Source organism: Bombus bifarius, unplaced genomic scaffold (assembly GCF_011952205.1).
Source record: "Bombus bifarius isolate JDL3187 unplaced genomic scaffold, Bbif_JDL3187 scf7180000008163, whole genome shotgun sequence".
Taxonomy (NCBI): domain Eukaryota; kingdom Metazoa; phylum Arthropoda; class Insecta; order Hymenoptera; family Apidae; genus Bombus; species Bombus bifarius.
The window spans coordinates 120,947-134,034 of NW_022884485.1; the positions used below are offsets into that span (position 1 = coordinate 120,947).

At 37.8% G+C, this 13,088-nt stretch overlaps 1 protein-coding gene across 1 annotated transcript in view; it reads right to left on the reverse strand.

Annotated features, from left to right (window-relative positions):
- Nucleotides 1-1,661: 1,661 nt before the first annotated feature.
- Nucleotides 1,662-13,088, reverse strand: part of LOC117208899 (suppressor of lurcher protein 1) — a 526,325-nt gene continuing 514,898 nt past the window's right edge. The window contains exons 12-13 of the mRNA XM_033450406.1: nt 12,775-13,019; nt 1,662-1,790 (exon numbers count right to left, since the gene is read on the reverse strand). Coding sequence (XP_033306297.1) covers nt 1,729-1,790; nt 12,775-13,019 — 307 coding nt within the window. The 3' untranslated portion in view covers nt 1,662-1,728. The remainder of the gene's footprint in view (nt 1,791-12,774; nt 13,020-13,088) is intronic.

The following is a 13,088-nucleotide window of genomic DNA, read 5'->3' on the forward strand; positions in this document are numbered from 1 at the left end:
TTTGCCAAGATGAGCCTAATTTACATATATACTTCATAATAGATAGAATCACCTTCCTATAGTATTCGAACCGTGTTCAGAAAATTATTTCAAACTTCTTCAGCAATAACCAGCGTAGTCGTAATTGTCCCGATCGATTATTAAAGTTAGGTATTGCTCTTCCCTCTACTGTCTGACTATACTTCTCGATTTCATAGTCATCCTTACGATTACACATTTCAATACTCGAACACGCGCATACGTTATTAAAACCGGCTAATTTCGCTCGCCAGCGAAATTCGTATCGCGCCGGTACTTTCTCCGCTTGTTTAAATTGATTCTTTGAAGATATCGAAGCTCCGATAGCAAATCGTAAATCCGTTTGTTCTTCGCTTAATTTGAGCGGCGGTTCGTAACCGTTCGATCAACTATTGTTCACGTTACGAACCCCTCTATGATTTATTCGCGTTATATTCAGACTTGTATTCGTTTTTCTAATGAACTAAGAAGGAATGGAAACATCACAGTCATATAGAGGATGTAATAATAAATACATTCGTAGTGTACTTAGGAAGGCGAATATTTCGTGTTTCTCTGTTCACTATACGTATGACTTTCAAATAAATTCTTCGGGCAGATAGTTCATAGCGATTTAATAAATTCGTTTCCGTACGAGGAGAAAAACATTAACAATTCAGCACTTTGGATACGTCATTCTACAACAAATTATAGACTCGTGTCGTTACTTATACAACTCTCGTAATATCCTCTCTTCGTACGCGTTCGTTAAGTATCTATACTAACAGGGAACGTTCTCGAGTTTGTAAAGATAAAACGTTATGAAGTTTTTAGCAAGTGCACGCGGCGTGTTGTTAAGCGATACACGAGCCTCTTACTTTATAAATTTGTTAAGAGATGCAAAGTAACTGATCGTTGCGAGAGATCCAGCGAGTCTCTCAAGAATTATATTTCATCGTTTAAATCTATATTCGAAATAATGCGATAAATTTGATTTTTTAATAAAAAATCACGTTGCTCGGGAAGCTCGATTGGCCGGGAAACTCGTTACTCGCATTTCCAACTAATCAAGCGCGATAATATTTTTATTTGCGAATCTCTCATGTTTCCATCCATCGTATCGATTTGTTAAAAATAAATCGTATTTAGACTTTTCTAAGGACTGGAATCCATCTAACTGAAATTCGATATCGAATACTCTTTGTCAACTTTTAATTCCACGATGATCGAAATTTAGAAAATTGAGAGATCGTTCGGTTAAGAATACGCGAACAAAAAAAAAAAAAAAACTCAATTTTCCGATCAGTCCAAGCTCGGAAATTTACTCGAGGATTAAGACGAAAACCGCGGTATCTCTGATCAACGCACCATTGTACACTCTTCTAAAACTTCATAGTTATTTCGCATGGCGAATCTTCCTTCGGTAGGTTCGGATCTCCTCTTATTGCCGATACTCTTTTCCGTGATAGTTACACGTAGTAAAACGATGGAGAATGAACGGTGGCGAATTAGTGCGGCGACGTAGATTTAATAAACGAGTGGTTAATGTCCTGTATGTATGTATCTTGAGGGAGATCGACTTTGGTATCCCTTTGGCAATTTCACTGATGCAAACGGTGTACCCACTTTCCTTCGTACGACGAATAATGGAGGATTTCGGATGGCTCCTGTCTTCGAAGTTATAGTTCGTTGTAAATTGAGCCAAAGACCCGTCCAACTTACTGATCGTGATTAAAGCGAAACTCGGCCAAAGAGAAGCAGGCTCGCGAACAGCATCACCAGCGCCATTCCACCTTTAACAAAAAATAAAGTAGCGAGACTTGTGATTACCTTGACGCGATCAAGATAACGACGTTCTAAAAATCTTTTTACGTTCTAGCAACGGGGTGGCTGACGACCGAGCCAGCACTCGACGTAAGAAAGAACGGACGTAGAACGCGATAACAGGCATTTACGATAACACAAATAACTAGTGCTGTGTGGCATCCGCTTGCCCTAAGTCTTCCCGTAAATACTCGTTTACTGCAACGACCACCATGGAAACGGGGAAATATTGTCTGTATAATTATCCAGGCGAATCTACGTACAAATAATGTCCATGAAATGATTTATGCGAGGATAATGGCCCCTGGCCGATATTTAACTCCGATCATTTACGTTTCCAGCAACTATTGTACCTTCTCGCTTTTATTTCTCTTCGCCACGATGTTACCGTTTATCTTGCAGTTGTTGCTCGTCGGCGTGAGAAATAAAGAATTTTATAAAATAGGAAGTTTGCAATTTGATCGATCGGTTTATCGTGTATGCAGGATATTCGAGTAGTTACTATCCGATGTTTATCTTGTGAACGATAGCTTTGCGAAAGAAACGGAAGAGAACAGAATCTCGCTGTTGTCTTTGACAAGGAACGTAACGAAGAAAACGTTGATCGTAATAGGAAATTGCCAATACGAAACATCGACGTTTGCTATCGCGTTGGTTTCCAAAGACGTTGAAACTCCCTCTTTTTCATATCTTCACATTTCACGAGAAACGTTACCGTAACTACGCGAACACCCTGTGTATACAATTTATTTTGGAAATAATTTAATCATTACGTCGCTTTGCATCGTTCATGCGATATAACTCGATCGCGGATGCGATTGATTTATTTAACCCCACGTTGCCAGCACACAGTTAAATAATTAACGAAAATCAGGTGAAAACTTGAACAAGCGACGCGACATTCACGATAACGTTAGAAACATTAATTCAAACGTGACTGACGGTTGCTGTCACATAATAAAACGATTAAACCTAACGATATTTAAATATCGCTGTGTAATTTCAACGCGGAGCAGTTGCACATTCGACGGTAAAAAAATGTCCCGATCAGAAACTAAATTTTCATAACGAATTCAATTTCTTTTTGTCCGTCTCGATGAGAACTGCAACGAACAAATTCTACTTAAAACTTGATTAATTGTTTTGCGCCTTTCACAGGCGCGGTATAAAAAGGAAAAGCATCCTTAATCGTTCGTTTAAACGAATTATTATTGCTCGTTATTACTGTATCGTTACCATTATGTTCGTAAGTAACAGCTCTTTCCTATACTCTCGTTTCTACCGTACAATCATCGATACAAGTTTACACGCGCTGAAAGCGCGTTTACGTTCCCGTAACAACGTATAATGCGATACACCTTTACAATAGGCGAAAGGATGGAACGTTTCTCGCGTTGATTTGCATCGCAAACGAGTTGCGCGGATTTTCGTTCCGTTGTAATACAGATATTGGGAAAAATCCTGTATCGGGGCACGCTCGAAGGGGGCACTTGCAGAGTAATTGCATTCGAAAGCACGGTCGATAGCGGAAGAGAGAGAGAGAAAAAAAAAGAAAAAAGTAAATCAAGAGGAAGGGAAAGAAATGCCGACTCGAAGCGAGCAATACAGTGGCTCGCAAAAGTATTCGGACGTTCGAAGCTCTTCTTCGTATGGATTATAAAAAATATTTTCTCTCATTCGCGTCGTAACGAGGCTCGACTATCGTCGTTACATCGATGAAATTTCAAACCAACGAAGATGTGCGTACGGATGTTACAAGATATTCGTTGAAAGTATACGTTTCGCGAAGATTACCAAAGTATTTGAACGGACAGTTGTTCGCTAGATTGTCTTCAGCGCTGGTTCTACGTTTAAGACTTTTGTATTAAGATCGTGCTGTTATTCGCGCTGTATGCTAATTTTCCACTAAGCGTACGTTTTCGATAAACGTCGTGTAACTCTTTTATATACAGTCTCAAGATGCTTCCAAATTTTACTGTTGCAATCGTCGATAGTCGCGTCTCGTCGCAGTGCCAGTAAAGTTTGAAGAAGCTTCGTAGAATGCCTGTAATATCTAAACAAATGACATATTAGGTCGAAAAGTTTCTTTCGTTTCGTAAGGAAATAACGGATTTCCCGTTTTGTATTATTTTATCGAATTACCTATGATCCATTTTGTTCTATCGAACTTAAAGATCACAACGTTCGACAGCATAGGTTTCGTGTTTGTATGAAGATGCGTTATTGTAAAAGACGCGTCTGTAGAAGAAAGACACTTTCCGGACAACCTGATACATTCAGAAAAGTTTCCCGTAGTAAATGCTGGAATACTTTCGCGAGTCACTGTACCTTCGCTTTGTAACGAAGAGAACGTTACGCAATCTTGTGCTGTCGTGTCGCGGTAAATATCGAAGATCAATGATATAATTAGGGATATCGAATCCTTTAAATGCATTCTGTCGTCTTAAAGAACGAATCGCCGAAGAGAACGCGACGCTATAGACTATGGAATATATAAATACGACGTGCCCGTGTCCTATTTACAGTATGTTGCGAAACAATGGCGTCCAATTCAATTGTATCGGTGACTCTCGAAGCGCGACGCGCGTAATAATTGCCTCTGTTTAGTTTCACCGAATTCTCTCTTTTTTTTCCCCCCCTGTATTTTCCTTTTTTCCCGTCTCTCTTTCCCCTAACTTCTCTGTCAGTTCCATTACCAGCCGGAGTCTGTGCGAGGATATCGGGTCGAACGCATTAATTACTTTCATGATCGACTAAATTGCACGGACTGATGCCGGCGAATTGTATTGTTTTGCTACCGTACTCACGCCATTGCCGCTGCACTCGCTACATCCATGCAATTTTCCTTTTAATTTAGCTTGCAATTTCTTTCGCGACCATTTTTCCCCCGATTCTTATTCGACTGAAAAATGTTACTCTCTATCGACAGACAAATAACACAGTTCAGCATTGATTGCTTTCACTTTTTCTCGCAAAACCGCTGGAAATAGTTGAAAATGAATTTAACGTTTGAGCTGTTAAGCGCTTTATGTACGTGCCGTTTTAGATAAATGAGAAGAATGTTGTTGAAAGAGAAGAAAATTGGAAGAAAATTAATTTATTCCCGAAATCGTTTAAATCGTTTATTTGACTGTCCTCTACGGCGAGGAGCGCGTGTCCACGAAGCTTGTTTACTAATAATTTTACTAACTCAGGCTTTAATGGCTTATACATGAGCCCTATACGACGTATTACAGAAACAAATCGATCGATATATCGTTTCTTACTATATGTATAGGGATACTGAATCTTGATCTAATATCTGATAGAGATAATCTTCCATGTGCATTCGATTATTTTGTGTTCTATCTGTGTAGTAACTCGTATTATTTTACTCTTCAGCAATACGAACGTCGTACAATTTTCTGCTGTCTATTAAGAATTTTAGAGTAGAATTTCTGTGAAGAAGGCGAATTTACGCAACGATTACGTAGCATAGAGTAAATGGCAAAAAGTGGAAGCAGGACCAGGAATAGGAAAAATTATACGATCACAATTTTCATTACACGATATTGAAAATTAAGCAATATTTCGATATTAATAGAAGCTGTTCACTTTAAATTAATACGATGCTGTACATGAGAATCCAGTGCGTCAATACAGTGCGCGTTTCGTATTTAATTGTATATCATTATATAAATCAAATTCGTTCATTTAATACACAGACACGCTGTACATTTAGAACCCTTTGATCAGATACGCCATTACTGGCCATCAGTTTGCTATTAATTCCACGTTTCCTGCCATTGCCGTTTGAAAATTCTTCTGTCCCAGTTGTTTGTTAAGGTTTACTTGTTGATCTTCCAAATATCTCTTTATACTTTTTTTTCTCTCTTTTAATGACATCCTATCGCGAATCGTTCTTACGCAAATTTAATTAGTTTTAACGGGCGAATGGCAAGCCAATTTCGCAGATTATACCGTAATCCTGTTAGAGTAATATCGATTCCATTTAACTTTCACGGGATTCAATTGTACAACCTATTTCGATTTCTTTCTGCGATTAATACGTTCGCCAATTTATTCATAACATTGCACATTATGGGACGCGAACGAGAGCACGTGAATTATTACGCGCAGTAATGAATACTGTCTGTTAATCGCCACTGATTACGTCGGTAAATCCGAAAACGAATTTTACGCGTTCAATCGTTTAACAGGGAATTTTCATAACTGAGAAAGTTTACAACGTAGAAAACCTAGTTAACACGCGTGGACGCTCGTACGTTCATAGGAGATTTACAGATACGAGAACGCACAGAATTCGCGTAAAACGCAAACGCTCGCAGATATAAAGACATTGTTACGACGGGCGACATTCTACCTAGATCAGGCCACACATCGTGGGCAAGAAGGGAACCGGATATCCGCTCATCCTTACTGCGTACACTCGATAGTTAGCCACCTACATGATAATCAAACAGCCAAAAAATTCTACCAAATGTCCAAATCGGGCAAATTGTGAATGTAAACAAGTAAATAAAAAAAAACTCAATAGTCTCAAGGACCCATCGTAAATCTCAGGAATTTGCTAGCTAAGGTCCTTCAGACCGAACAAATATCGTTTTTCTAAATCGCTTTCTAAAGATTGTTGTCTACTACGGCTGACACGGGAAAGTTAGCTTTTTCTCACGTATGACACTTCGCACTAGCAACTTTCTATTGTCACGTAAACTTAAGGGTTGCTTGATGAAATAAAATAGCCGAGTCGTAACGCAACTATTAATTTTGTTTTAATTAAACTTTATTATGAACTCAGCAATTACGATGTAACACACACTGAATTAACATAAATCACAATTCACTCCAACCACGTTATGTAAAACTTAGTTACAACGATATGTTAAGTACGCGACTGTTATAAGGGTAGAGACCGGTAAACATACGTTCACTATTCTAAGGATACACAATAAGTAAGTCTTACCGACGATACTGTGTCTGAGGAAGGCTAGGGATGGGTGTGTCTGAGGACACGGGACTATCGGATTTGTCGATGACAATTTTGGTTAAGGAAGTGAGGGCAGTAGACACCGTCTCCCATTGGATAATAAGACGGTTGGTGAACCAGGAAGGGTTTTAGCCGTTCTCGCGAGAAAGTTGCTAACGGAACATGCCAGATGCGAAGAAAACCAACTTTCTATGCTAACACGTGGTCGACGATAAACGTAAAAGGAATCTAAGACAAGAAATACTCGCTTGGTCCGAAGAACCTCAACTATGAAAACTCCAAGACCCCTGGTGGGTACTTAAGGCTATCGAGGGTACGCGCCAAGGATGTGCAGACACTTGGGTGCCGTCCTGTCCGCGGTGTGTGGCCTGGCCTCTGATGTGAATCGACGTTACACTATCGAGGGCAACTAAGACCCTTCCTAGTCCACCAACCTTCTTTTATCCAATCAGAAGCAACGTCTACTGCCTTCACTTTCCTAACCAAAAGTGTCATCAACGAATCCGATGGTCCCGTGCGCTAGACAACACCCATCATTAACTTTCCTCCGAAACAGCATAGTCACTGTACCTTACTTATTCTACAACGTTAGAATAGTCAACGAGTCAGTACCGGGTTCGTCTCCCTCATTGCTACGTCAACTATAACAAAAAAGTCCAAGAGCCTTGCTCGATTACCAACGAATATTGTGCCAGTGTATCGCATCTCTGTACGCCAAATCATTGTCTACGACGTATATCACAAGCAACGGTGTAACTTAAGTGTTAAAAATATAAGTTTATAACCCTGTTAATCGCAGTGTTATACCCGATTCAACCACCTCTATTATCTCAACGGAAATCAGGGGATCGATCTATTCGCGGCGTCGATTATTATAATCGTAACGGGAATTTACGACTCCCGTTGACGTGTTTCTTCGCGATTGTGTCTCCCGCGATTGGTCGAAAATACAGATATCGATAAGAATAATTTTTGAATCGTGGAAAATAACTTTTTAGGATACTTCGAATATCGGAAGACGGTCTGTGGAATGTGAAAATTTCCAAGTGCTAACACGGGGTGGTTGGTAACTGGCGATACAAGCGAAAACGGGGTGATTCTACGGGAAAAAAGAAGTCGAAAATATAGAATAAACATTTTTCGTTCGAGGTTTTGTTTTCGAGAAAATCGACTTTGCATTTTCGCTCGGTACGCCTGCACTTTATCGCGTCTCGTTATAACGGATCTCACTGTAGATCGTTGTCTCGATGGAAAAATTAAAAAAAAAAAAAAAGAAAATTCTTATTCTATATTTTCGACTTCTTTTTTCGATTTTATGATTCGACTGTTCGATATGAACGACAAACACCGATGTAAGTAAATACGTTCGAGTGAATTACTCTGAGCGAATGGAAGAAAGAGAAGAAACGTGGCCCTCGTAATTTCTATTATATCATCCCAAGGGTTTCCGTAAGATTGTTCGGCTTCCTTCATATCCGGGAAACTTGATTCTTGTCTTTAGTATTGGTCTGTGTTCCGTGCTTTACATCGCATCCGAGTTTAGAGAAAGGGCGACGAGTATATTCTCTGCTTTGACTTCGCTGCTCTTTCTATTTGGATTTTTTTATCAAGCGCAGACACATATAACGTGTGTGTAATATCACGAAAACGAAAGAAGAAAGGCCTTTTGTGTCATCCGTAAGGGAAACTTTGTAAAATAAAAATGCGCGTGCACAACGTGTTTCGAATGTAAACGTTGCCTCAGCTCGAAACTTTTGTTCCATTGATATTCGCCTGTTATCTGTGCAAAACGCTATCTTTACAGCGCTGTATTGCGAACAACTGTTGCCTATAAATTTTCTTCCCTACAATACTGATAATTATTGATATGCATATATGTATGAATATTTGCATCTTTGACGCGATTGTGTTTCGTGTACGTATCCTACATTTTTGTACGCGCATAAATCACTTTCGTAGTATGGAAATTGACTGGATACGAAGGAAATAGAGGCGGTTCAAAAATTCGAATGGTCGAATAGCGATCGAAATTTGTCGAAGTTAAAGGCGAAGCTATTGGGTTGGCAACTAAGTGATCGCGGGTTTTGTCATTACCATCTAATTACAAAATCCGCAATCACTTAGTTGCCAATCAACAATACACGAACGAGGTGTGCACACAGGAGGAACGCGGGAAAAACGAGCGTAGGAGATGAATTGCGACGAAAATAAGCCAAGAGTATTTGACTGATTCCACGTTATTGGTATTCGTTATTAGAAAATTGAAATTTAATCAACTGTATTAATTTATAACGTTATTAATTTCTGATTTTGTAATATCTGGTTGTTCGATTCAATTTTACGCTACAACGATAAACATTATTATAATTTCCATAAAATTTACTTCGCTGTTTATTTATTTCTATAGCCTATAGTACATGTAAATTTTATTCGTATTTACGTTTGGAAAATAATACATTTTCTCTTCCATGATTCAACGATAAAACAGGCAAGGTTGCACAAGTATATTTTACCAATAAACTGTCGATTCTTCTGCATCTATGAGAAATTTAAAGATACGAAAATATAGAAAATATTCCAACTAATGTATTCGATAGCGAAACAATTCCATGCTCAAGTTCCATTTGTTCAACCGTGTTCAGAATTTACTAATATGAAAACTATCTGTAAGTTGTACGTTATTTTTCCTATCTAATACAAAATTCTGAAATTGTAAAAACTATTCGTGCAATTCCTAAATTACGAAAGCTGTACTTCCAGCTTGTCAATTCGTTGCTACGACGACGAATGTTCATGTACCCAATTGTATTTTTCTAACGTCAAGAAACATCTGAAGCTTGAGCAAAATATGAAAAAATTCTTCGTATCAACTTCGTATGAAATTCCTATTAAATTTCATATGAGGTATTTGTTTAAAACGTTGCAGTACGTTTTTTCAAGGTAAAGCGAGGGCGAGGTGGAAATGGTATAAATTCGAGAATCGCAACAGGATCGAAGTTTTGGAACATGAGGATCCGGGCATCGGTATCCGCTTTCTATTCCACGTATCGCTCTTGATTCGTTCGATTTATGTACGATTAAAGCAAACGAATCCATCTTCCGAGTGATTTAATAATGGAAGAAAGTACACAAAAATTCGATTTCCTCTATCAATATCTGCAGGGCAACACTGGTCGCTCGTCTATCGCAAATCCTCTTATAAATCGTGTATAATCTTTTTTACACTAACGCATGCTTCCGCTGTTTCGGATGTAAACTGTCGATTATTCATGGGATTGCACGATAAACCGGCGAGTGTTTGAATCCGATGAGAGGTTGAACTTTTTTAAACCCATAACCAATGTAGCCTTTCGTTTCGCGAGCACGGAAAACTAGTATCAGAAAAACTATGGAACGAAGAAGCTTAAGCATTGGCAATTGCGCGAATAACAAAAAATTTTAATATTATCATTTGTCTGTACGTAATCCTTGTCTCGCGGCTTAGGATGGCGGCTTCCGGTTTGTACATCCCCCTTTTCTATGTTATTAAAAAAAAAAAAAAAAAAAAAAATGTTAAATACCTAGTAAGGCAAAGACATTTTGATTTATTTGATTCTTTATTAAAATCAAGCGAGATAACGCTTCGGATTATTTTTATTGATTCGAAACGAGATAAAAGCTCGCTATTGTTTCTGATGGCTTGGAAAATACGTTGTTTAAAGAGCAATATGTATATAAAAGTGATACGAAAAGGGAGGAGACAATAAGCTCGTAATTCGCTAAAAAAGAGAACAGAGGAAAGTTCGTCGAACTTGCGCGTTTACCCGCTTTGCGTATACGCATGTGAAAATATTAAAACGCACAGTGCACGCGTCTCGTGACGCGCAATCGCGACCGTATGTATGTTTGCATTGGAAACTACGGCCTCGGCAGTCTTGCTAGCTCGGTATCGCGTTTCTAAAGTTAGCATTAACAGTACAGAATCGATTGCTTCATTAGAACGTGTGCGTCGATAACGCATCGTTAGGGAGTTTTGTAATACGTGACTGCGTTATGTTTAACCTAGTTTTTTTAATCGTGTCGCAGTAAATATATTTCACCGATGTAATGTTAATCTTACTACGTGTTTTGTGTCATTTTCGAACGAGTATTTTTCTTATAGAAATCAGAGATTGTATAGTCGAAGATATTAGGTTCATACAGGTTAGGAAAATTTCTTAAATTGGAGGAAAATAGCGATGAAGATTGTCTTAGAACATTAAATGTTCTTCTTTCGGTTGAAAGGAAAGCGAATAAGCCGATAGATACAAATTTCGGGTCGTATTTTTCTTATAGACGTCAGAGATTGTATAGTTGAAGATATTAGGTTCATACAGGTTAGGAAAATCTCTTAAATTGGAGGAAAATAATTATGAAGATTGTCTTAGAACATTAAATGTTCTTCTTTCGGTTGAAAGGAAAGCGAATAAGCCGATAGATACAAATTTCTTGTCGCATTTTTCTTATAGAAATCAGAGATTGTATAGTTGAAGATATTAGGTTCATACAGGTTAGGAAAATTTCTTAAATTGGAGGAAAATGGCTATGAAGATTGTCTTAGAATATTAAATGTTCTTCTTTCGGTTGAAAGGAAAGCGAATAAGCCGATAGATACAAATTTCGGGTCGTATTTTTCTTATAGACGTCAGAGATTGTATAGTTGAAGATATTAGGTTCATACAGGTTAGGAAAGTTTCTTAAATTGTAGGAAAATAGCTATGAAGATTGTCTTAGAATATTAAATATTCTTTCTCCGGTTGAAAGGAAAGCGAATAAGCCGATAGATACAAATTTCTTGTCGCATTTTTCTTATAGAAATCAGATAGAAATCAGAAATGATATAGTTGAAGATATTAGGTTCAGATAGGTTAGGAAAATGTCTTCTATTCAAGGAAAATAGATAGCTATGAAGATTGTCTCAGAGCATCAAATGTTCTTCTTTAGCTGACAGATGCAAATTTTGAGAATCGTAGCAGCTTAAGCATAATGATACATGTAACAGGAAATAGTATTTATCGTAAACAAACATTCTGTTGAATAACAGAACGTTTGGATATACGGATAATGTATGTACTCATATTTATTTTCCAACGAGTACGTCCTCGGTTAGATAATATTATTTATCGTGGAATATAAATAACCGAACAATGTTACACTGATACTTATTTTGTATATTTCTTGTAGATAATATTTTTATATAGAATCTTTTGCATACAGAATTGTTATGTTATCTTAATATTTACTGTTTTCACGTCGTTTAATATTAAACGTGATTCGGTCGCATATACCGTATCTGTGATCATTCCGATATGAATTGATTTTAAAATATTTAACAGGGAGTCGGAAACACCGAACAGCAGTTATTTGTATTAATTTTTAATTAGAAGTATTTGCCCCGTTTTATAGATAAACGTCGGAAGTGTATTATTTGAAATGATATTCGACTCGATCGAAGGTTTATAATTATTTTAATGCGTTTTTATAGATGTTACTCCGCATACACAAATTTCGTTACTTTTCACGTATAAACGTGCAAACATACGAATCGAGTTTCCATATCATCTCCGTTATCTCGTGCATACATATATTTGCAAAAATTGTAGAATACGTTTCTCGTTGTAAAAAAAATTTCTTGCGTTTCTTATACCGTAATTATATATTTTGTATGAAGCAGGGAAATACCATGCGCCTTCTCTCTTTCTCGTGTATGCTTTAAACAAGGCGTATTTAAATTTCCTTTTGTACAATCAGGATGACGGGATTACATTAATATTTTAGAAATTTTATTTTAATTTCTCTGTCGTCGTACGGAAATTAACCAGAATAGAGTAGAGAAAAAGAAGAAAGGGAAAAAACGTCCGAGCATTGTGTAGGGAACGTAAAAATTCGAGTACGAGAGAAAGGGGACGAAAGTTGCTCGTCGAGAAAAAAAGGAAGTTTAGTTTTACCTTTTAACGTTGACGCGTTACTCGGCGGCTTTGTTGTATAATTTCCTTCCTCGTCCATAAACACATAGCTAGCGTTAAATCCTGTTCCATCGTATCTGCCGTTGCTTTTAAAGGTTACGCGAAAGAACTTTCTGTCGCTCTCCACGTCGAATTCCTTTTGTTGACCGCAATGCCTCGAATACTTCCGGTCCCTAGACATGTAATTCGAAAATTCGACGAAGTCGCTCGCCGACACCGCCTCGCAGCTGTAACATTAACACCGTTTATCTCAGAGATACAAAAAAATAGCAGTCGTTTTTTACACTCTTGCGATA